The sequence below is a fragment of the Nematostella vectensis genome, chromosome 8 (assembly GCF_932526225.1).
Source record: "Nematostella vectensis chromosome 8, jaNemVect1.1, whole genome shotgun sequence".
NCBI classification, from domain to species: domain Eukaryota; kingdom Metazoa; phylum Cnidaria; class Anthozoa; order Actiniaria; family Edwardsiidae; genus Nematostella; species Nematostella vectensis.
The window spans coordinates 14,072,478-14,098,735 of record NC_064041.1 but is presented as its reverse complement, the minus strand read 5'-3'; the positions used below and the strand labels follow the sequence as shown (position 1 = coordinate 14,098,735).

Below are 26,258 nucleotides of genomic sequence, written 5' to 3'. Positions count from 1 at the left end.
TTTACGACTAAATTTTCGTGACTGCAAGAGACTGATCAATAAATATTCGGCTGAGCGTCGGGTGAAATTTCAATATTTATTACCCAGAAGCATCAGCAAGGTGAGAAGAGATCCAACATGGCGGCTGATGCTAAAGTTTTCTTTTATTTATTTTTCTTGGCTTTATCATGCGGAGTTTTTAGTCGAGAAAGAGATCCTTTAGAAAGAGTATTCAAGAAAGGGCACACTAACAATTGGGCTGTTCTAGTAAGTTAAATACTATGTATTATTTGAAGAAAAATATAAATTGTGCATGCATAAAAGGTGTCAATATATTGATATTTTAGATTATATTTGAATAAATGAAAGTAAACCTTAGCAATGTAGAATTAAAATAAGAACAAAAATACTTACCTGTAATATTTGATTTGTTGTCTCTGCTGCTAGGTTTGCACGTCAAGATTTTGGTTCAACTATCGCCATGTTGCTAACGTGCTGTCTGTGTATAGAAGTGTTAAAAGGCTCGGGATTCCAGACAGGTGAGACTACAATGGCATAAGAAAATATAAAGACACTAAGGTTTGATATGATTGGGGGGTGGGGGGGATGTATGGTTTTGTTTTGGCTTAAAGATTAATCACAATAAATTTTGCAAAAAAAAATAAATACTTTTTAATCTGCAAAGATTCATTTTAACAGTGATTCAAATCACTCAGAACTGTATATCTTATTTGCTATACTTTTTTTTGGCAATAAACTATTACTGCACATGTCAGGATATGTTTTAACCTGTAGCTGCTAATTTATTAGTTAATTTAATTTGTAATTTTCAGTCATATAATTTTGATGACGGCTGATGATATGGCTTGCAATGCACGCAACCCCCAACCTGGTAAGACGTAAGGCTGGATCATACTCAAATATATGGTTTGCTCCTATAAATGTTACACACTAGCATGGCCACCTTGACAGTTTTATGCAGTAAGCTGACAAGGATATGAAAAATGTGCTTCGCTATCTGATTGACTGTAGTTTTACTAAAGACAACCAGTGAGTTAAAAAATGCTTCAGTCACATTATAATGATTATTGGCTAACTATTATTTCTGTAGTTTTTGGAGGTTTTGCACACTGAAACTAGAAGGTATTTTTAGCTGTTGAAAATCATTGGCACGAGTTCTATCAGAATATTGAAAGTGCAGTTAACTGTGTATAGAAATGATGTGTTTTTATTATAGGGACTGTGTATAATTTGTTATATTATAGGGACTGTGTATCATAATGTGTTATTCTTCAGGGACTGTGTAATGATGTGTTCTTTATAGGAACTGTGTAATAATGTGTTTTATTGTAGGGATTGTGTACAATAAATGTGTTACAGTGTGTTATATGGATGGTGTATAATAATGTGTTATATTATAGGGACTGCGTGTGTTTTATTATAGGGACTGTGTATAATAACGTGAACCAGCATATAAATCTCTATGGCGATGATGTAGAAGTTGACTACAGAGGGTATGATGTAAGTATACAATAAATTTGTGTCATTCATATGTTTGCTAAAACAAATGCACACTCTATGTCTAAATCTGCATCTTTGTCTTAGGTCACTGTGGAGAACTTTATCCGAGTTTTAACAGGTATGTCTTCAACCAATTTTCTGTGTTGTGGTTGTTCTGTTTGGCACCAGTGTATACAATCTACATCCCCTCTAAGCTTTCTATCTGCCTCTAGGATTCACTGCAGTCAGAAGTTATAAATCTATAAGCCATAATTAGCAAAAGGCTCCTAAAAAGTGATGTTTTTTTCAGGCCGACTACCAGACAGTGCCCCAAGGTCCAAAAGGCTGCTATCAGACGAGAGAAGCAACATCTTGGTATATATGACAGGTAAAATGCATAAGGCTGATACAAATGGGAGGTGGAGGGGGGGGATGGCATGGAGCAATTCAGGGTTTGAGCCCATCAGGCTGATAATACAGCTTGGGAGTGAGGGGGGGGGGGGGGGACAGACAAGAGAAGCAGCATCTTGGTATGACAGGGATAACCCATTTGGACTATCTAGGGGAGGGGCAAGAGGATTTTTCGGACAAAGGGAGCAATACTTGGTACACATGGATTATCTTAGGAGAGGGGGGATAGGACAGAGGGCCAAGAGGTGTTTTTTAGATGAGGAGAGCAACATCTATGTGCACAGCACTTTTCAAACTCTTTTTAGGTTCTAATAATAATTTACATCTTATACAGTAGTATTATATATAAAAGATAGATCAGTCATGCTGAGTAAGTACGCAGCTGCTTTGTCTCCTATTATCTTTGTTCTACAAAGGAGTTCTTTTGTCTATATTCTTCTCGTTCTTTGTGTCAAGGTGCGGATATTGTTCATTTGCCCAATCAAATTGCAGCTTGTAAGAGCTGCGATCTGACCCGTCATGCTTCAGACAAGGGGAATACATACAGTACATTTTATGTAAAGGATAAATCTATCTGAGTCCTTGCATTAAGTCCTTGCATTATTGCTATTATTCACATTATTTGGCATTTCCACCATCTTTACCAACGCAATCATAATTGATTAGCAACTTTATCCTATATATGAAACCTATTTTTTGTTGTCATTTATTTTATACAATTTTATAATACAATAGTTATTTATATTTATTTTATATATGTTTCCCCTGTTTTTCCCCTTACCAGTGCTTGCTGTACATCTTGTTTTCACCAGGTCACGGTGGGGATGGTTTCCTCAAATTCCAGGATGCTGAAGAAGTTACAAGTGTTGAGTTGGCAGATGCCTTTGAGCAGATGTGGCAGAAGCAAAGGTAATTGGTAGAGATATTACATGACAGAAAAACATGACATGATGCTTCAAATAAGCCCATTTAACATCTAATAAAGCAGAAAAAAATATCTAAGTTCTTAGTGAGTAAAAGCAAACAAAATATCAAATGCGACTTTTTCAAATTGATGCAACCTTTTGTAAAGTGTCATTTAAATTTGAGCTTTTCATCCCTGAGGCCATAACATAGCGCAATAAAGATCAAGGAAAAAAAATATCTGAAAAAAAAAATCGGGTATGTGCATTTCAGCCTCACATCATTTGTGTTTTGAAAATCATTCCGGAATAGAAGGAACCGATGGGCATTGTAAGAAATTGTGTCTTCTTTTTCTATATCGAATTGCTCATGTTTCATGTTTTTCCATCATGTCTAGAGATATACAGGGCTTCTGGAATTACGCGCTTGTGCGGAAGCGCGTAATATGACTTTCTCCGCGTAATCCACAAATTTCCGCGTAACCCCGCGTAATTTAGCTAAATTTTGAAAGACAAAACATTTAAGTGCACAGCTGATGTGTTCTTTTAGGGTTTTTACCTCTATTTCTCGTAAAAAAAGACAGATATTCTTCTTAAGAGTGCGATATTTCGAACTTAATTTCGAAAACAAATAAAATGACTAGGCGTTCTTTCCTAAACGGCGAAGACCTAGGACTAATAATAAAATACCTTTTTTAATTGGCTGGTGGCTAGGAACCAATGAAAACTCGCCTAAGATATTTTCGCGCAAAAAAAAAAAAAACTTTTTTCAAGTTATTTCGTGCTTTCCTTCGGAACAAAATATAGTTTGGGTGTAACAGTTGATATTCCGTGTAATTTTGGGCGTAATTCAGTAAAGAATCCCGCAAAATTTTGATTTTTAAAGAAAAATGTATTGCAAAATCCCGCGTAATTTAGCGCGTAATGATTGATTTAGCGCGTAATTTAGCAAAGAATCCCGCGTAATTTTGAGTTTTTTCCGCGTAATTCTAGAAACCCTGGATATACAACTTTGACCTGAGACTTTTGTTAGCATTTTCCAGACCAGTCTCACAGTTTATTTAACTACAACAAAAATCTAATACCTTTATTATTATTTTATTAATTTTATTTTATTATTTTATTATGTTATGTTATGTTATGTTATGTTATGTTATGTTATGTTATGTTATGTTATGTTATGTTATGTTATGTTATGTTATGTTATGTTATGTTATGTTATGTTATGTTATGTTATGTTATGTTATGTTATGTTATGTTATGTTATATTAGAATATCAAAATATTTGCCTGTTTGTTAATAATAATAACATAAATTGATAACACATGCAAAGGGTCACTTGAGAGAGTAAAAAGAAAATACACTTCCCCTGCAGGCTTACTTTTAGAACCAGTCAGGATAATGAATTTGATTCTAAGCCTAGAAGGGTAAATAATGATATTGGATGTTATTAGGTACCATGAGTTATTTCTGATGGTGGATACTTGTCAAGCATACTCTATGGCCTCACGGCTCTACTCTCCCAACCTCCTAGCAGTTGGGAGTAGCCTTGTTGGCGAGGATTCACTCTCGGTAAGATGATGACGATGGATATCACTGAGTTTTAATCTTTTGATGTTGTTAAAATTATTGCTATTGTTTTTTCATCGTGATTGCTGTAGTTTATTGCTTGTTTTTTTCTACCTACTCTTATTTATACTTTCCTTCCTTTTTTCTCCTGAAGCACCATGACGACCCCTCCATTGGTGTACATGTGATTGACAGGTACACATACTACGTCCTTCAGTTCCTAGAAAAAGTCCGCCCCGACAGTGAAGCCACTATAGGGGACCTGGTAAGACCAATGGCATCTTTGCAATGTAATAAGCAAATGGTTATAGTCAGAGACAGATCAAAATAAACTTAGGACCTTATTATTATCTACAGTATCAAACGTTGTCAGAGGAGTTCACAGTGAAAATGTCTCAGTCTTCAATTGACCATCAAAGTTGGAGTTCTTCTTATTTTCTCGTGCTGCAATTGAATTCTGAAACCACTTCTATTGTTTTCTGGCATTGTCCTCTATGCTTTCTTTGTCTCTATGCTTTCTTTGTCGTTTTATTTATCATGTGTACGGACGAGTGTGACAATTATTGCTACTGAATAGTTCATAGCATTGGTATGCTATAGCTTTAATGTGATTGTTCCTTCTCCACCAGTTCCGCTACACCAAGCCATCTCTGGTAATCTCCACTCCAAGAGCACGAACTGATCTATTCACCAGGAATGTGGATAAGGTACGTATAGATCTTTTCACCAGGGATGTGGGTGAGGTACGTATAGATCTATTCACCAGGAATGTAGATAAGGTACGTATAGATCTATTCACCAAGAATGTGGATAAGGTACGTATAGATCTATTCACCAGGAATGTTGATAAGGTACGTATAGATCTATTCACCAGGAATGTCGATAAGGTACGTATAGATCTATTCACCAGGAATGTTGATAAGGTACGTATAGATCTATTCACCAAGAATGTGGATAAGGTACGTATAGATCTATTCACCAAGAATGTGGATAAGGTACGTATAGATCTATTCACCAGGAATGTTGATAAGGTACGTATAGATCTATTCACCAGGAATGTGGATAAGGTACGTATAGATCTATTCGCCAGGAATGTTGATAAGGTACGTATAGATCTATTCACCAAGAATGTGGATAAGGTACGTATAGATCTATTTACCAGGAATGTAGATAAGGTACGTATAGATCTATTCACCAGGAATGTAGATAAGGTACGTATAGATCTATTCACCAGGAATGTTGATAAGGTACGTATAGATCTATTCACCAGGAATGTTGATAAGGTACGTATAGATCTATTCACCAAGAATGTGGATAAGGTACGTATAGATCTACTCACCAAGAATGTGGATAAGTTACGTATAGATCTATTCACCAGGAATGTAGATAAGGTAAGTATAGATCTATTCACCAGGAATGTTGATAAGGTACGTATAGATCTATTCACCAGGAATGTTGATAAGGTACGTATAGATCTATTCACCAAGAATGTAGATAAGGTACGTATAGATCTCTTCACCAGGAATGTGGATAAGGTACGTATAGATCTATTCACCAGGAATGTGGATAAGGTATAGATCTATTCACCAGGAATGTGGATAAGGTACGTATAGATCTATTCACCAGGAATGTGGATAAGGTACGTACAGATCTATTCACAAGGAATGTGGATAAGGTACGTATAGATCTATTCACCAGGAATATAGATAAGGTACGATCCATTCACCAGGAATGTGGATAAGGTACGTATAGATCTATTCACCAGGAATGTGGATAAGGTACGTATAGATCTCTTTACCAGGAATGTGGATAAGGTACGTACAGATCTATTCACCAGGAATGTGAATAAGGTACGTATAGATCTATTCACCAGGAATGTGGATAAGGTACGTATAGATCTCTTCACCAGGAATGTGGATAAGGTACGTATAGATCTATTCACCAGGAATGTGGATAAGGTACGTACAGATCTATTCACAAGGAATGTTGATAAGGTACGTATAGATCTATTCACAAGGAATGTGGATAAGGTATGTATAGATCTATCCACAAGGAATGTGGATAAGGTACGTATAGATCTATCCACAAGGAATGTGGATAAGGTATGTATAGATAGACCTATTCACCAGGAATGTGGATAAGGTATAGACCTATTCACAAGGAATGTGGACAAGGTACGTATAGAACTATTCACCAGGAATGTGGATAAGGTAAGTATAGATCTTTTTACCAGGAATGTGGATAATGTATGTATAGATAGACCTATTCACCAGGAATGTGGATAAGGTACGTACAGATCTATTCACCAGGAATGTGGATAAGGTAAGTATAGATCTTTTTACCAGGAATGTGGATAATGTATGTATAGATAGACCTATTCACCAGGAATGTGGATAAGGTAAGTATAGATCTATTCACCAGGAATGTGGATAAGGTACGTACAGATCTCTTCATTAGGAATGTGGATAAGGTACGTACAGATCTCTTCATTAGGAATGTGGATAAGGTAAGTATAGATCTATTCACAAGGAATGTGGATAAGGTACGTATAGATCTTTTCACCAGGAATGTGGATAAGGTACGTACAGATCTCTTCACCAGGAATGTGGATAAGGTACGTATAGATCTATTCACCAGGAATGTGGATAATGTATGTATAGATAGACCTATTCACCAGGAATGTGGATAAGGTACGTACAGATCTATTCACCAGGAATGTAGATAAGGTACGTACAGATCTATTCACCAGGAATGTAGATAAGGTACGTACAGATCTCTTCACCAGGAATGTGGATAATGTATGTATAGATAGACCTATTAACCAGGAATGTGGATAAGGTACGTATAGATCTATTCACCAGGAATGTGGATAAGGTATGTATAGATAGACCTATTCACCAGGAATGTGGATAAGGTACGTACAGATCTATTCACCAGGAATGTAGATAAGGTACGTATAGATCTATTCACCAGGAATGTAGATAAGGTAAGTATAGATCTATTCACAAGGAATGTGGATAAGGTACGTATAGATCTTTTTACCAGGAATGTGGATAAGGTACGTACAGATCTCTTCACCAGGAATGTGGATAAGGTAAGTATAGATCTATTCACCAGGAATGTAAATAAGGTACGTATAGATCTCTTCACCAGGAATGTGGATAATGTATGTATAGATAGACCTATTAACCAGGAATGTGGATAAGGTACGTATAGATCTATTCACCAGGAATGTGGATAATGTATGTATAGATAGACCTATTCACCAGGAATGTGGATAAGGTACGTACAGATCTATTCACCAGGAATGTAGATAAGGTACGTATAGATCTTTTCACCAGGAATGTGGATAAGGTACGTATAGATCTATTCACCAGGAATGTGGATAAGGCACGTATAGATCTCTTCACCAGGAATGTGGATAAGGTACGTATAGATCTCTTCACCAGGAATGTGAATAAGGTACGTAAAGATCTATTCACCAGGAATGTAGATAAGGTACGTATAGATCTATTCACCAGGGATGTGGATAAGGTACGTATAGATCTCTTCACAATTGGATGTGAATTGGATATAAGCGGACCATGTCATAGGCAGCTACACTTTATGTTGCTTGCGTAACGAAAGTCTTCTTTTTAATTTTTTTTCTTTGCAAGAGTATTTAAAACCCAGGCACATTTGTGCCCATCGCGACCATAGTCACCAAAGCGATGGTCAATATTTTAAGCATCAACAAAATATTTTCTCTTTCCATACTGTATGATACCTATGATTAACCACCCCACCCCTCCCCCTCCCCCTCAGCAAATCCTGGGTACGCAGCTAAAACCTATTGGGCTCTGCTGTCCTTGAGCTGCGACAATGCTATTATATACCATGTTATCATTCAAGGGCAATCCTTCACTTCTTGCAGACTCTGGTGACAGACTTCTTCGGCAGTGTCCATAATGTTGAACTGACAAATATCTCATCGAATGTTGAGCCTGCACACGATCAAACAGACAGGTATGAAAGAAATTAACTCTTCTATGCAACGGCGATCATTATTGACTATTTTATAGTTGATGTGATAGTTGAGTTACTGTACTTTCAGACATGGCAACACTTGGTCCAACTGATCTGTTACAGTCCATCCTTTAGAGACAATGCATGGTCGAAAACCAAAAAAAAAAAAGTAATGGCCAGCATGTCATCTGAGGATTTCTCCGACAACAGTTAGGGATTTTTTTTCGACATCAGTTGGGGATTTTTTGATCATCAGTTGGGAATGTATGGGTCTCAGTTGGATCTATTTCAACTGAGACTTACCAAGTCAATTGCTAGGCAGGCTACTTACTCATTCGCCCTTAAAAAGTGCTGATCAAACACTATTTTGTTGTTGTTTATAATTCAAAATACATTATTATTAGTATTACTGTGACCCCTTTTTGATGGGTTATATAGTACCCCAAAAGTCCTTCTGTATCTTATTTATCTTTTTTATCTTATTTAACCTAGCACCCTAGTTTACCGGTTAGTGAGAAAGTTAAGGATGAACTTATCTATCAACATTTTCATTGCGACAATCATTTAGGTCTTAATAATGTTATGGTACAACTTATAGATAAGTGTAACTCTGAGGCTCAGCTTAGGGAAAGGGAAGGCCAGTGGGCTTATCGGCTTAAGTCTATCTACCCGCGGGGTCTTAATAGTGATGACTTTTTTTGTAGTAGGAACCCACGTAGAGATGTGTAAATTCTTTTTATCCATAGCGCGCGCTATTCTAGAAAATGCGCGTTTTTGTCAGTTGTAATGTTTTTGCGTCTCGCGCCACTATTCTGATGTAAATAAGCTTGTAACGATTCACCTTCTTCAGTCTGCCCTGAAGAAGTCTTATTAAAGACGAAAATTTGGCAGAGTCGATTTCCAGTTTTTGGAGTATTATATTCATTGTTCTGGTACGAGATCGCGACAGTTTGGGCTTTTTGATTTTATTTATCTAATGAATATTTTTTTTTTCTTTAGCATAAAGAAGACTTCTTTACCTCAAGAGAAGCCATTCATCCCGCCAAAACAGGTAAACATCGATTCCTTCCTTATTAACTTTTATTTTTAATTTACTCCTTGTTTGTCTTTATTGAATACTAAGGCTAAGTACAAACATCGTATTATCAATGAGCGTTAGCCTACGTGTAGCCGCTGACTCGCGAAAATATCATCTTCGCGAGTCAGCGGCTACACGTAGGCTAATTAGCCGTATTCAATGCAAAATTTTGCAAATGAAGATGAAACAATCGACTCGATTTATTTGCATGCATTTGCATTAAATACTATTTCTAGATAATACGACGTTTGAACTTAGCACTGGACATAGGCGTTAGGAACTTATAAATACAGTACAAGACTTGGTTTCAGGTGAACCGTTCTCAAGATCATGAAGAACTTAAATTTTGGCATTGTTTACTTTTAAGTGCAAGGGATTTATGCTAGTATGCGAGAATCCCTTATCCCAAACCGAGTCTTGCACTGAGTCTTGCGTCCTTAGTCTGTTTGTACAGCTGACATAATAGAATGCAAAACTGGACTCTGATATTTATCTATTGAGATAGTATGGGCTACAGTTTTGACCACCAGTGTCTTACTGAAAGACCTACAAATGTTCAGCCCCGATGATCTTCTGTTTCTTGATGCTATAGGTTGCTGAGCGGCTAGAGGGTTGGGCTATAACGCGGGAATTCCTTGTCACGCTAGTAGCGTTTGTGTTAACTGTCACGGTGCTTAGTCTGCTGTGATGTGCTAGATGTCAGGTAATGAGCATTACTGGTGGTGTAACGAATGTCTCAGGATGGAGTGACATACAAAACACTTGTAGCGGACTCTTTCTGAATGTTCCGCGGCCGAACTTTGAAAGTCCTGATTATGGGTAAGATGGATGGATGGAGTGTAACGCAACAAATATGGACAAACATAGTGTTGCCATGTGTTTTGTGACCGGAAGTGTGTCACTCGTGGATTGAGTGTAACACAACTGATCAAATGTTGTCATGAAAGTTCAAATGCCAATCAAGTATGTCACTTATGGACGGACTGTAACGCAACAGATAGACAATCAAAGTGTTGCCATGTGTTGTGTGACCGGAAGTGTGTCACGCATGATCGGAGTGTAACGCAACAGATAGACGATCGTAGTGTTGCCATGTGTTGTGTGACCGGAAGTGTGTCACGCATAAGTGCACTCGGCTGGCGGAAACCAGTTTCATTGACGTCCATAAAAAAAAAAACGATACCGAAAGAGAAATTTTAATGCACGTCTAAGTAAGAACATAGTTAGTAGAGGAGACCGGCCAGGAACACCGCAAGGTTTTTCCACCATTTGTTGTACTGCTTGCCTAGCTTATGCACGGTCGTGATTACGTGACGGGGCTATTAATGACGAGAAAGGGGTATAAATCGTAGCGCTATGGTATCTATGAATTTATTTTAATAAGTATACTGTACTCAGAAGCATGGAGGAAGTGACTTTTTATTTCTATCAGAGGAAAAGCAGGGATTATGTTCCTCTGACATAAATCTCGTTTGATTGTCAACTAAACTATTCCCTAAATATTCCCTAGCTATATTTTCAATCCTTTCGCCTGAGAACCGAAACGCTTGACTTTTTTATGTCTAACTTCAAGGGACGTCTTTCAAATAAAAGAAAATACAATAACAGTTTCCCTAAGAAATTACATTATTTGTTGGACGTTGAAAATCGATTATTAGTTTGGATACCCTTTGAATGACATAAAATCTAGTGTAAATAAAGTCTTTAAATATCCTGAATACATGTCCTCTCATATTGTATACCTGAAAGATAAACCAACATTTAATGCACTGACATAGTTTCCCCTTGTCAGAACCTCTACATGAAAGTCCCATCTATTCTTGTAGGGCTCGACCCGAATACTGACCCAAAAGATTACAAATTGTGATTATAAATGTTAACACCCATCTATTTCTCGAAAAACGGCCTACTTTGCATCTCCCTACATGCTTTTTTTTCTTTTTTTCCCAGCTCAATGGTAAAGATATAATATTGGTCTTTTTACAGGCAATATGATAGTTTGGTGGTGGTTATGTATTGTTTGCTATGTTTACATCCCGATGCTAGCGATCGTGTTTGTCTCTATGAATCTCTTCTAGGCTAAAACCTCCATCAAACAATACAGAATTATCACTCACGTATCCTAGAGCCCTTAGCCTATTGCCAGTTTTCAAAAAAAGGCTGACAGGTCACTTGAGGGAAAGTCGCAGAAGACTTGATCACTGAATGATTTTTACACTTCTACGCTAGTGTTCGATCACTCAAGAAAGGCAGGGGTTGTCACGCTATTTGTAGACCAATTTGTTTTAGTATACAAGTCACGGATGTTTATTGATGGGCTCGAGAAGACTTGATCACAGAACGGACGCCAAACTTATTTGCCCTTGAAGATAAGGACCACATAAACATCAAATGGGTAACACTATACACACTATATACAGGTATAAGTTCACGTGATTCACGTAAGTTCTGGAACACTTGATCACAGCAATGGCTCGGCGCTATCGGTGTCAACATGCTAGTGCAGATGTGTTTAACAAGGGTTTAGTTACGGGATGGACAGTTCGAGACGACATGTTCAAAGCACGGATTCCACGCCTCCAGACTGTACGCTGTTCGACTCCACAAAACTGACGGTATTTTTCTTGCTCGTGACCACGTGTAGACTATCCAGTTTATCCCTGTATAGCTTGAACACGTGTGGCTTAAAGGCGAAGGCGAGGGCGAGGTATACCCCGTGGAGGGAGGTAAGGATCACAAATGGGTACCTGAGGTAGGGGTGGATCAGGTTGGCGCCAAGACCGAAGAACCACGTGAATCCCATTAGGGTTAGCAACCGAAAGTAGATTTTCACCTCGTCGGCTTGGTTCCCGGAGTGTTTGGAGAGACGCTGAGAGCCCTTCTTAGTGGAGCGTATGGCTCTCACGGTACGCACAAATGCACCGAGATTGAACAGCAACGACACCGTGACAGGGACGCCGAAGAAGATCATCTCTTCTGTGGGATTTGACAACCAGCAGTTGAATGAATTGCCGTATCCAATAGCAACGATGTCAACGTTGTCAAGGATAACGCAGAGAAGGACATAGGCCAGTGGTAGTCCCCACGCGAAGGCGAGGTAGCAGAGTAGGCGTAGATTGCTGGCTGACGGAAAGGTGTTGTGAGCGATTGGTGCCTGGTGTTGCGGGAATGCACGGCGCGTATCGTACGCGATGACGGACATACAAGTGAATGTCACTAGGAACAGATACTGCAAAATCATGGCGGACACGTGGCAGAACATGGGGTGCGACGTCTCGCCGGATGCCAGCAGCCAGAAGAATTGGGAAAGACCAAGCGATGCGCACAAGCTCATCAGATTCTTCCCCGGAAGCGTGTGCAGCTCCTTGAATATGACATACGTTGCCAGGAGAAACGCAATGCATATGATTGACACCGGCAAACCGCAGACCGTGAAGTACCAGAGCACAGGGTCAGTAGTACTCTCTTTGTGGTTCGTAGTCGCTTTACGTGTGTTCTGCTCTGTATAATTAGTGCAAACCCAGGCTATGGTTCCGTGAATATCGTACTCCCCCGTGCTATACATCACCCCCGATGCCTTGAACAGCAGTGTGCCATTAGCGTAAAGCTTATAGTCAGTCAGCTCAAGACCAAGCAAGATCTGGTCTTTATGGCAAACGGACGCGAAGAATGACCAGCATACGAATAAAGATCCCGCCGTGATTCCAAGCTCGCTGTTGTTCCTTGTTAGTAGCTGTACCTGCTCGATATCAGCCGTCTTGTTACCATTGATTCCAGTCAATGTGACATTCCGGCCTGAGATGGTGTACTGGCCAGGGGGGTATACCTCGGGGCTTGTGCACGCCATCAGTCGATGGGTAATCTTGAACACTCGCCATGTCGTGTTACCAATTCTTAAATCAAATGGCTCGTGAAACTGGAAGAGGGGACTTTTTTTTAGACTTGTACCATTCTTAGAGTTGTTCACGGCACTAACATCGAACACCACTGCAATTGACCATTCCTCGAAGTTCCAGGAAACTATTTCGATACTTTTGCTCGATATCCGAAAGTTCTTAACCATGGCATCTCGGAATAGACCAAGATCTAACGATCGATTACGTGAGCTGCCATCCATCCATAATTTAAAGCGAAATTTGTCCACGATAGATTGCCGGGGGTCCAAGTGAGAAGCGCTGCGGCACTCCTCTAAAGAAACGTCGTATACCTTGCCGTTTTTGCAGGACGGCGTCATGGGGAAATCCTGGTGACAAAATAAAAAGCACATATATTAATCCAATGGTAAAACACTGTTTCTATTTCCTTTGGTTTGATTTAACTTCCCTGGTCGTGCCTTTCTCTCATAACCATCAAGCCAAATACTTATTTTAACGCAAAGCGGATTTAACTTTGCTGTGTAAAATTGCTGATCTTCTGTGGAGAATCAAATGATAGTTTGAGTTATTGTGAGCTCAAGCTACCGACACTCGAAACGGATAAGAACACTTAACAGAAACATCTTCAATCAGCTATTACCGGAAATCCCGAGTTATCAAGGCTCAAATTTCGGGAAACAACTGTCAAAATAATAAAACAAATGTAAAAAACGCGAGAAACCTGGGAACGTGTTTGATACATTTTAATAGCTCTTTTCTACACGGAAGGTTAAGCAATTCGCTAGGGAACAGCCTTTCCCGGTATCCAGTCTTTTTGTTTTGTAAAAAAAAGGCGTGTCGATCATCTGCCACTTTCTAGTTTCCCGCGCAGCCGTTCTTTGTTCTTTGTGTCATGTACGCAACGCTCCAGATGGGAGACTGGGACTGAGACATGAGATTTCAGTCATGGAATATGAAACTCCTCTCGTGTGCCATTACTGTGCTCTTCTTAGTAAATCGTTACTTGTTTTTGCTTTGGCATAAAACAAACGTTTTTCTCATACGACAGCTACAGTAGATGACCATTGAAAGAAGTTAAGGTTTGATTTTTTTTTTTCTCCAATGAATACAGTGGATCCTGGATTTTACGATACCGGATTCTACGATAACCTCGATTTTACGATGGCGTGCCTTCTCCCGGCGGAAGCAGTAAAATGTATAAGAAATTACCTCGATCTAACGATATTGGATACAACAATATTATCGATTTTTTATACCAAATTTGTTTTCCCAAGCGTAATTTTGACCTCGATACAACGATATTACTGATTCTGACTATCAACAAAGACAGAAAAACAAAAGACAACGATATTTTCAATGGATTTTTCTTTATATCGCAAATTCGAGGACCTCTTTGCAACTATACCTCGATTTTACAATACATTTTCTTTCTCCCGAGAGTGTTTTTATTTACCATAAACCTTTTAACAAAAAAAAAGTCGGGAAGTCGTGACACGTTAGGTTTTGATATGTGCCGTTCTATCAAGTTTGTTTTTCCAGTTAAAATATAGATCAGCCTTTCCTTACATAGGAATATGACTGTGGCTTTAAAATGTTGTTAAGTTTATCGTTGACGCTCACCACCGTTACGCGCTGAAAGAAAAATTCGCGCGCCGTATACATCCCCGATTCATATAACACTATCTGAGCAAAATAACATACACTTGTCTTTAGTTAATAGCATGGAACAATGGCCATGCATAACCGCAGTACATCTCATATTCATCAGCCCGTGTTGGTATTAAATAGGGTGTCTAATTTTATCCAGCTATTTTATTTCAAATTTTGGTTACTTCACTTTCGTTACTGCACTTCATTTGTTTTCAGTACCTTCAGTACCCAAAACTCTTATATGTATATATTTTTTTACTGTATGCGTAAACCGTTACCTAGACAACGTAGATAACTTAGGTATTATTTTCCAGCCTAACGAACCCTCGTAGATTATATCAATGTTATGTTTATAAAATGAGAGCAAAGGTTGGAATTTGGCTACTCCTACTCCTTGTCTTCCTCTTTAGCGACATTATCTAGGCCCCTCCCTCTTCTCTCGCCAAACATCCAGTTTTCCTTCCCTTAGCAAACGTTCTTCCCCAAACGCTCTTTTTCTTAGCTCCCTACGCTTTACTTCTTGCCACCTTTTCATTTTCCCGTTACCCTTTCCGCGTTTCCCTCTTCCTCCCACCTTTCCATAATCGTATCTATCTTTCTCCGCCTCCCTTTCTCCTAGCACCCTTTTTAATTTCCCCCAGCTATCTTCCCGCCTCCCTCCACCATCTGCCGTACCTGAACGCTGGTCTTCTTGGGCCCCCAAGGCGATATTGCAAACTGGAGGAGAATCTCAAAGGACTTTGGATTGAACACATCGTCTGAGGTACTGCGTGGTCCGCACTGGATATCACCGCGGTCGCCCCCGTTACACAAGAGACAGTGAAAGTTCCTATACTCCTGATTGGTGCTCTTATCATACACCAAGCCCACAGAACCATTTACGCATGCGCTCTCCGCCGCGCTGTCGATGTTGTCATGGCTACACTCTGACGTCACGTTATAGCAGTAGCGACGAAAGGGAGCCTGCTCACGTGGTTTGAGTCGAAAGTCTTTGCAGTATTTAATCAGGAAGTCGATCTTTTCCGTTTGGTTGTAGCTATCCGGCGGTTTAAAGTCACACTTCCACGTGATCTTCCAGAAGCTGGGATTTGTGACGCCGTTACACTGCGCACAATACACATTTCGGAACGTCACGCAATCTTCGCCCGGGTTGCCGTGGCAGTACACTGTGGGAACGCTGAGGAGGAGATCTGGGGCAAGTGACGTCACAGCTCTCTCTCCCGCCTCTTCGCACTTTGCCCGCGTGTCGTTATCACGATAGCTGTCGGGGCAGCTCGCCTTCATCCATATTCCCGGGTTCTCTTCAGCGCTTGTGTAGCGATAGCACCTCCACGCTGTCGGCTGCATCTTTCCCGGTTCTACTCTCGGATTCGTTTCGTTTCCCGATCTGCATTGCTGGTCGTAGTCGGCGCAGCAATCGTTAAGCATAGTGCAGTAAGGATCGCAGTGGCATTTCGGCGGCGTCTTTCCTCCCTCCGTCACGAGGTAGTCAACGCAACGATTCTCGCACGAATTCCCGCTTTTACACATTATCGTCGTGTCCTTTGCAGTTCCCTGAGCAAGCGTTCTATTTGCGATCAATATCACCAGAAGCCATTTGAGTGCGGCCATTTCGAAGGGCGTTTACTGTGAATAGAACTCCGTGCGTTAAACGCTTCAGTGATTCTCTTCACGCAGCTAGCACCTCACTCCAGATAATGCAATCTCAAAGAGTCTTGAAAAGTTTCCTCCAACGCTATTCTAAGTGCTGCGTATATATTGAACGTCTTTTTTCTAAGTGCTTAAGAAACGCTTGTTATGAAATTCACCAATTAAAATCCTCCGTAACAGATGAGTTTAAAGGTTTTTTCTTGTGATCCAAGTATGCCCCAAGGAGTGGTTTGCTGCTTTTTGTCTTAAAAAAGAGAGTAATGTTTGTTTGGTTTCGCAATGCTATTCAGCACCAGACGACGTAACTGCAGGCTTAAATAGAAGTGATTTTACACTGAAGATCTTCTCGAGTATATTATGAGTGTTTTGTCAGTCGTGTGCGCTGTCGCAGAGTATAAATCAAGTCAATCTTTTACTGGTCGTTGGCTGTTTTTCAGTTCTCAGGGGCGACGCCTCGACGCTTTGGTCCAATTTCATTCAATTACTTTCGTCAATTAATCATCGCTCTTTCCACAAAGAGCATTTGTGTCTCTGTCAACACAAAGGTTTCAGCTGATGCTTTCTTACGATTACTCTGCCGTGTCCCTTATCTTTAAGTCTGCTATCTGCTTCTGAGCGTTCGTAGTACACCAGGCTGCGCTTCTCACGATCAACTCTGCCCGGAGCTGACGAGAAAACAGTTTTAATTACCTTGCTTACGTCACGATATCAATTGCAGTCTTTATCGGAGCTGTTGGGATTAGACAAGATATCTATTACCCACGAAACAACACGTCTCTTTACCAGGCTGCAACAGAACAAATTTAAATGTTGTCAATTTAAACTATCTTGATGAGACCAACGAGAATTTCCGTGCAAGTGTAATAACACGTACAAGTAAAAGTACATTCAGGGCTCGTTACGTTTGTTTGATTTGTTTAATTTATCAGTCAATAATTTGGAACAAAGGAACGAAATTGCTTTTTTCACTTTATCTAGCTAACCTCCGTCGAATACGATCGATTGTCTGCCAAAAAATATATTTATATATTTCCGCGCTATCACATTATCAAGTCAAAAGCAGAGACGGATTTTCGTCTTTAGTATCCAGCATTAAAATAAACGTATACCCTTTCACCTTTCAACCAGGTAGAAATCCTATAAGCACGTAACAATTGCCAGCATAATGGTAGTAGCAGAGGGCTGTAGTAGAAAGCGGGCTTGATGGTTGTGAGGGAAAATGTTTATCTCGTTTGAGGGAGTAAACAGCAGGATTAAATAGATTAAATAGTTGTAATCCACAATTAGTAGTCTATAGGAGTCTTTGCAAACCGCAAGTCTGGCGCATCGTGTCAGAAATCTTACATTTCACCGCAAATTCAATCTTTCATTGGATTAGTCAGGTTTTCTATTACAGTGCCTTTGTGTGAGCCCCTTGGCTAGAGTCTAAGGGCGAAAATCTCCTTTCTCTGTTTAGAACACGACCCGTGAGATTACCTTAACTCGATAAGTCGGTAAAAAGCATCTCGTTTTGTGTTACTTTGTCTAATGTAGACAACGAATGTATGACCGGGTGATCAGCTTGCTTCGTTCTGGCCCCGTCAAAGAGTTCCGCTGGGTGTTAGAATTTCTGTCGTTAAGATTTTTGGATTTAGGAGATTTTAGCCGCGTTTTGTTGCGCCAACGAGGATAAAATGGCTTAATGTCTTAAAAATACACCTTGGCAGATTTAGGTATTTTTGCAAATTTGTAGCAAACTCAACTAACTTCTGTTTTCGTGAATAAACTTAGAAAGATCATCAAAATTCGAAAGGTAGTTCCAAAATTAGTTTTTAAATGATTATAGGAAACTGGGATCAGGACATTAGTTTTGCAAATAATTAAGAAAACTGTCTTGAACTCAGGACGTTAAAAAATCTAATAGATAGAAGGCTTTAAAATTTTAACACCACACATGCATACTCTCATTACTTTTGGCAAAAGGACATTAAAATGAGCTTTTCCAGGGGAGAGAAAAATTACTGTGTTAGGTAGGATATTAAGTAACGACTTAATTTAAAATCCAAATCAAAAGTGACTTTTACGAGGGAAATGCGTACAAAGAGTTCACAAATCCTCCTAAAGTCAAACACACCTGAACACGTTTACCGTCACGGAAGAAAAACAACCACTGTTTTTCAGTTGCATCTGTTGGTTTTGCTCCCTTGATAGCGTCAAATATTTACCAAGCAAGCTCTACCTCTTTTCCAGTGTTTATATATTTTTTTATTGTAAATTTGGATAAGGGAATAATTTTAAGTGCGGGAAAAACTGCTCATGAGTTAATATTTTCCGGAATTAGATGGGGTTTTGGAGTTTAATTTTTTCGTGCTTGGGGCCTTGCGCGGTCTAATTACTGGTGGACCGGAATGGCGTAGATCATTCCTAATAATGCCTTATGGTAGATGCTGCGCATTAATGCATATCAGCGCATGTGACAGTAAAGTAATGTCAAGCTTTTCCTCTTACCAAATCTAGTGAGTGTACTCTTCACCCGTTGGGAGATTTGTCATAAAATGTAAGTCAATATGTACTTCTTGCTGCGATGAATAAATAATCTTGATCTGAGTGACTGACTAACACATACAAGCAATATAAGATGCGTTTCTTTTTTTTCGTACACACGAAAGTGTGAGCGTTTTGAACATATAAGTTACCCAGTGTGCCTGATCCAGAAAATGTTTATTATTAAAATATAACTCACTACCAAAACTGTCTTGCCCTTTACCTTTTTATATTTGTTATCGTGATTCGCTGAAGAATATACACGTTCTTACACTAAAAACAAGTTGTTATTGTCAAATTTAACCGTATCTTTGTTTACGCTATACTAAGATAAGAATCGCATTTTCCTATTAGTTTATCAACAAACTTTGATTATGGATAAACAGCGTTATTTTTGTCTCTCAGGACTCTATTAAATGTCATTTCACAGAATATCTTACACAGCAAGCCGAATGCTATTTTAGTCTTTCACAAAATGATTTTTTTCTCAAAATATACATCTTCCTATGTTTTTTTTATTTATTTATATATATAACAAGCAGTATGAGCGTCGATTTTTAATTTTTTTTTTTTAAATGAGCAAGCGTTGTATGCTTAATGCAACATTTATCTTTTGACATCTTTAGATTTAGAAATCTAAACATTAAAACATAACTCACTGCAAACGCTGTTTCGTTCCTTTATATACATACTTCATCTTTACACCAGTTGAAAATGCTGAACTCCGTTGGTCCATTTTGCAAAGAGTAATTTTAAATATCCAAGAAATAAGTGCAGCGCCAAAACTATACGGGTTAGATTTTTATAGTCATTCCTTATCTTTATTTATGTTTTACTTAGTACATAGAAGAACTGAGATACAAATCGCATTTACTTCAGCGACAACTTAAGTCAGCAACAACAGTTTCTTTGAAATAAGGACTTATAAGGAGCAGTAACTTTTCAGGCTCCACAAAGAACGTAGATCACACAAAATTATGTCATTCTAACAACTCTAGCGTGTGAAATAACCCTTGCCTTATGGCTAAGAGGAAGCTATTGTCATAACTTTTTATAGAATTAATGATAAATGAAGTATAATACTTTGAGATTTCTTGACATAATTTGGCTTCCAATATTGAATTGGAAATAACAACTTTGGCTGATCGGGCTCCTAAACTATTTTTCCAAATGTCTTTCTTTCATTAGAATGATGAAGTAATGCTGCTGACAGAGATTTGCCACCTAATTTCCCTCTAGATGTCATAAATATTAGCCCAACTAATGCTCTAAAGTCAGGTGGATTCAATCTTTTCTTATGTCGGTTTTTTTATTTCACCACCTATATGTCTTCCAGCAATTTCAGTTCTGACGCGCGCTACCGAGACCACCTTGACCGTTGTGTGAAGCGCTACTATTTAAAACCAATGAGGATACAACAAAACTACTCTGTTGCTGACATGAAGTTCACTGGTTAAAAAATGCCAATCACTCATTGGTCATTGTTTATTATTAAAAATGCAGCGGTTTATTTAAAAGGAAACAAATAAAAAAATATATAAAAAATATCTTGGTTACTTGCTTGAACTAGCCGATGGAAATGGATGCTTTGTGTCTCACCATTGAGCGGGAGTATGAAATATGATTGGCCTTCTTTAAACTGCCAAAAAAAAACGATTCAGCGCCCACTAAACACGACGGAATTCTTCTTGTAAAAATGTTATTCGATTCTTGCTAGTAATTGACCAGCTCTCCTCAAACTTTGTTTTGGTAGCCATAGGGCCACAGTTGTATCGCTCGTCGTTTTATGGTGTTATTTTTATGGTGTTATTTTTATGGTGTTATTTTTATGGTGTTATTTTTATGGTGTTATTTTTATGATGTTATTTTTATGGTGTTATTTCTTAGATATTTTTCCTTTTTCTTATTCTCCTACCAACGAATTCTTGTGGTATTGAAATTGTCATTTTTAGTCGCTAATTTTTGTTGCTGTTTTTCGACTTTGTTATTGTTGCTACTGTCATTGTTTGTTTATTTTTTTGTTATTAATGCGCACAACTCACACCTGTGCACATCGCGTGACAGCTCAGAACAACTTCGCACATCGCGTCATTTCAGAATAACTGCGTGCATCGCGTGACATGTCAGAACAACTGCGCACATCGCGTCATATCAGAATAACTGCGTACATTACGTGAATGTCAGAACAACTGCCCACATCGCGTGACAAGTCAGAGCAAATGCACACATCGCGTGACAGGTCAAAACAACTGCGCGCATCGCGTCATATTAGAATAACTGCGTACATCGCGTGACAAGTCAGAGCAAATGCACACATCGCGTGACAGGTCAAAACAACTGCGCGCATCGCGTCATATCAGAATAACTGCGTACATTGCGTGACATGTCAGAACAAATGCGTGCATTGCGTGACAGGTCAGAACAACTGCGCGCATTGCGTGACGGGTGAGAACAACATGGGTACGTCACTTTGTTAGTGTCACAATCCTCATCATTATGCAGCTTCATTAACGCGGTGTCCGAACAGTAAGCCACTTTTAAATCCAGGAATTCTGATCTGCCCATGAGGCGCAAAACAAAAGTGCTTAAGGTAATTCCCTTGAAATAGTTCTACAACCCAGAATTTTTAAAAACTTGGCATAAACAATATTGAAGTTAAGGGCTTTCAAAAAATGTAATAAAAAATGGGGGTACCGACCTCGTTTTCACAACGGAGGGGCGTAGAGTTGACGCGTTTTTACTGATCGCGCAAGGAAAAATCACAACTCTTAGTTTTCAAAAAGAGTGCCTATAGTCTTTAGAAAATTAAGTTCTGTTTGTCGAGCTGCCAAAATCCGATCTCCTAAACAATAACTTGTAGTAGCTAATGTTCAAAACAAATCACATTTTAAGAGATCGCACTAAAAGACATTGTTTTCGCCACTATTCATACGGTAAAATGCGCCATTTTGAAGTATTTTTACGGCTTTTAAGAGAAATAACAAAACTTCTACAACCCAACTTTTTTTCTTCTTTCATTTTTCCGTATATATTTAACTATTTGAGCAAATAAAAAATGGGGGGTAACCGACGTTTTTCTGTCAAAGCGGTTTTAAGTAAAAAACGCGCGCCTTTTGCTGTGTTTTCTTGTACAACTGTGGCGCGCGCGCGCACTTAATACCGGAAAATTCGAACAAACAGCGCGCGCCACTATGCACAGAAGGGGTGCGCAGTGCAATTCAAGGGAATTACCTTAACTGATGAGATAGGCTAAAGACTCGGTGTACAGTGTAATTTTAGTTATCAACTTTTTAGGGGAGGATTGTCTATATAAGGTCGTATCCACTAATAATTGATTGAATACGCCGACGCCTGGACTCTCCTTGGGGTTTGTTTGTCGTCATATATTCGGGGCTCTCAAGCGATGCACGGGCTTCTTGAACTAACGTGACAAGGCGAGACGTGTCGCAAACGTCGTAAAAAAGGAGTTTAAAAGCTTAAGATTTTTATTCTTTGCTAACCACTTCTCATCGGGTGGGTCCGAGACAGGTTTTCGGGCTTCAAGTAAAAAAGAACGGACTTCCGGATTATCGTTTTTATCCTAGAAGACAAGATTCGCAGTCCTCAATATGAACAGTAAAGAGACATGATTTTACACCTGGGGAAATGCAAAGCTACCCTCACCACGAACAAGCAGATTCTCTGACTTAAGAAAAGCGTACTGATAAGTCTTCTCAAACAGGTAAGCTAATGATGCTATGATAGTCTCGCGAACGTGTTGTTTTTGATTATATATTGCGTAGTGACGAGGTTAATACGAAGCTTACAAATTGAGTAAAAGAAATTCAAATGAACAGCATTTCTCCATGAAGCTCGCGCCCATTTGGTCAGGCTAACTTCCTGTTTTTCTTCCGCCCTTTTGGCTTCGACGGCCTAAGTGGAATCTCGCTCTATCGATAATAAGAAATTATGCTGAACTTCGCCATTGCTGTTGTCCCTTTTTTTCGGCACGGACAGAGTCACGTGATAGAGACGCTCGAGGGCGTCACGTGAGAGAGTCACGTGATAGGGACGCTCGAGGGCCTCACGTGAGAGAGTCACGTGATAAAGACGTTCGAGGGCGTCACGATCAGTCGTCCCCGGCCCTTTTTAGCGCTCTTCTCTTTACTTACTCTACCCCCAACCTGCTACAGCCCTTAAGCCCCGCCCTATCTGTATTCTATCGGCAACATCTAAATAATCTATCAATTTTGATTATCAAACAGAGTAGTTTAGCTCGTTTCTACATATATAAGTTATACCTTTAAAACGAAATCCACAGCTTATCTCGTGGAGTTAGGCATGTTGGTTTTACAATAATTTCGTTTTGTTTTTTATCGTGACGAACACAGGCTATTCATATTTGTTATCTTACTAGCAGCGTGTGCGGAAACGCCATTAACGCATTTCGCTCAAGAGTGTTTTCGTCCGTATGTGTCACCGCCATTGCTCCATGTCTTTCTCCAAGGCTTTATTTGCCCTCTAGTGTCGGCACCAGGACATCTCGGCACCTTTCAAGAGTGCAGCTGCCTAATCTGTATTGTGTTAAAAGACTAAATGTAGAGATAGTTTTTTCTATTTGTTCAGAGCTTGTTTTTTTTTTTTTTGCTTGTTTCTTTCTTCCTTTTTTTATATGAAGAACATTTATAATTTTTGAAGTGTGCCTTTGTAGAAATATTCGTGGGAATGGTTTTTTTTTCAGTTTCAGTTTACTCGTTTGCAAATTACCAAAATAATATAATGATTACAGAAAAATGCAAGGCAAAGGCAAGGATGTGACAGACATACCGTAATGGCTTATGCGAGCTATGAGCTCACCGGAAATAGATAGTGTCAGTATGACTAGACATCTTTCCCTTCCCAGAATGCACTGTATTGCCGATTCCTTCTAGGACGCATGCGCAAAATAATAAGTAAAGAGTGAGAGAAATCTAACAGTCGCGCACAGGCCCAGAACTAAACGTTTTAGATTACCACAGGATTCCCGCGCCCTCACCCTAGGTTTTTTTTTACCATTCAGAAAGACGACAGCCACTGATTGATTGATATTCAAAGAAAGTGTAGAAAAGTCACGAGCGTAATCTACTTTTAGATGGAGGAATAATTTTATATAGACAAATAATTGTTTTGACTTTTGGTTGCGTCGAGAACTTATCCTAAATAATGCACTATGGTTGACACGATCGTTTCGCGCCACTCATCAGAGTACGGCCATTGCCGATGATAAAAGCTCTTCTAAATAGTGTCAGACGAGCATAATACAACTAATTACCCACATCTCCGGATATGTTCCTAATTACCTTGTTTTCCAATAAATAAATTCCAAGATGTTTAAGCATTTTGTCGTGAAAAGGAATCATATCAAGAAACCTTGGTAAGATTTGGATACTTCTAGCACAAAGGCAACCGTTTCTTATTGTTACTATTAGAAGAGGATCTTCTGATGAACGTCTATATCCGACCCCCTTTCCAGACGAACGGATTTTATTTCCATGGTTTCCTAAGGGTACTCATTTTCTCTCACTTAGTGCTGCCAGCGTGCTCTTCACAACGAGTTGTACATTAAAATATAGAGCGTCAAAGTGTCTGATGATAAGGTAGAAAACACAGTCGGGAGTCCGCTTGTATGAGTACTTAGATTATTTGTGATTTTTGTGCTAAAGTTAGTTTGAAGACCACGTTATTCTTATTCTTGTAACACGAGAATACGAAAGTACAGCTAGACAACTGTCCATAAGCATGCAAATTCGAGTCGATGCCGACTTTACGCATTGCGCGAAAACACCCGAATTTAAGGGGGCTACACGGGCCCTAATTAATAACCACGCCCAATTATTTGCCATGGTGGCCGGTACTGTGGAGATATCTTTATACGAAGGAAGTGGGAAACGAGCGCAAAAAACATGACTTTGCATGTGTGCGCACTCATACCATGGCGCCTTGAAAGGTGAATGAGAAAAGTGAATTAATATTTTAAGGAGCGTCTCCATCGCACTTCTCCTCTCACCTTTGGGTTCGTCGGGAGCTTCTTTCTATGGCAGTTTCTCTCGTTCACTCCGTATTTTTCCTTTGCTCGGCACACAGGAGTCAAGAATCTATAACCTCGCAGCTAATGCACACGATCACGAGTACCACGGTAGATAACACTGAGCGCTAAGTACTGCCTGTTCTTATCAGGAGCGACTGATTGTGTCTTATTATACCGAGAGCAGCAGTGAACGATGTGTCATTTGTTTGAACTCTTGGTAGAAAAGCCTTAATTGAAGCCCAAAAGATCTACCCTAGAGGCGTCTAAGTTAGTTAATAACCAACGATTTAACCTAATCATAGCAAAAAGTGTTTCTGCGCGTTATTTTTCTTATGCGCTTTTAGGTAACGAGATAAATTCGAGAATTTGGAAATATCTAAAAATGACCCGGGGAGAAGGCGGTCGGTATTTCTTCCAGGAAAATCGGAAAAGGGCTGGGGTCACTGCAGTGTTTATTTGTCCATATAACATGTCATTATAAACCCTCACGTGCCCAATAACGGACCCTTGTACAATATCAGACACATATATCCCCTTTGCGGTGTGAATACGAGACCCTAGAAATGGCCTTTTAATATTGTCCGTCTGTGCAATTACTTGCGCTCTCTAGGGCTATCTCTTAATCTATTTTTACGTGAAAAAAAGCAAAGTATTTGATAAAATGGTGTGGTAAGCGTCGGTAGCTGCTTTGATGAATAGCGACATTGATAGAAAAGAATAGGTTAGGGGCGGGGCTAGGGTTTTCGGGAGAGAGATACGGGCACGAATTGCTGGTGTGTTTGTGTGTTTAGTGCGTGCGTGGGTGGGTGGGTGGGGAGGGGGGGGGGAGGGGGGAATGGTTTGCGGCACCAATGTATAAATATGGGTGGGATGTAAATTTATGGAGATTTGGAGATTAATGGATATTTTTATGTTTAAACTCTTCTGTTCAATTTTGCAAATTTTAGGCAACAAATACATGAAGTGCTCTGAGATGACCCTTTGCCTTATTGCCCCGGGAAAAAGGACATGAGAAAAGGGCCAATATAGCGACCCGCTCAAGGGTCGTGGCTCCCGAGATGTCTGGCATT

General features: G+C 39.4%; 2 protein-coding genes and 1 long non-coding RNA gene across 4 annotated transcripts; 2 read left to right on the top strand and 1 right to left on the bottom strand.

Moving 5' to 3' along the window:
- Positions 1 to 82: 82 nt before the first annotated feature.
- On the top strand, positions 83 to 10,609 carry LOC5510470 (GPI-anchor transamidase). Its single transcript, XM_048731805.1, has 13 exons — positions 83 to 246; positions 427 to 518; positions 813 to 871; positions 1,424 to 1,500; positions 1,585 to 1,618; positions 1,790 to 1,867; positions 2,703 to 2,799; positions 4,247 to 4,364; positions 4,516 to 4,626; positions 4,991 to 5,068; positions 8,275 to 8,366; positions 9,366 to 9,417; positions 10,037 to 10,609. The coding sequence occupies exons 1-13, from the start codon at positions 118 to 120 to the stop codon at positions 10,130 to 10,132; spliced, it is 1,113 nt and encodes a 370-aa protein (XP_048587762.1). The 5' UTR covers positions 83 to 117; the 3' UTR covers positions 10,133 to 10,609.
- Positions 10,610 to 10,845: 236 nt separating this feature from the next.
- On the bottom strand, positions 10,846 to 25,287 carry LOC5510466. 2 transcript variants are annotated; one of them, XM_032379666.2, is made up of 3 exons: positions 25,168 to 25,287; positions 15,645 to 17,406; positions 10,846 to 13,687 (listed from the first exon to the last, which is right to left on the bottom strand). In XM_032379666.2, exons 2-3 carry the CDS (start codon positions 16,578 to 16,580, stop codon positions 12,002 to 12,004), a joined length of 2,622 nt encoding a protein of 873 aa, XP_032235557.2. In that variant the 5' UTR covers positions 16,581 to 17,406; positions 25,168 to 25,287; the 3' UTR covers positions 10,846 to 12,001. The 2 variants fall into 2 exon arrangements, with proteins under 2 accessions (XP_032235557.2, XP_032235556.2); XM_032379665.2 differs by lacking the exon at positions 25,168 to 25,287 and adding an exon at positions 18,096 to 18,370.
- Positions 19,017 to 22,947, top strand: LOC125570290. The gene is made up of 2 exons (XR_007312646.1): positions 19,017 to 19,155; positions 22,727 to 22,947. It is a non-coding gene; the product is annotated as an uncharacterized LOC125570290 (long non-coding RNA).
- Positions 25,288 to 26,258: the final 971 nt, after the last annotated feature.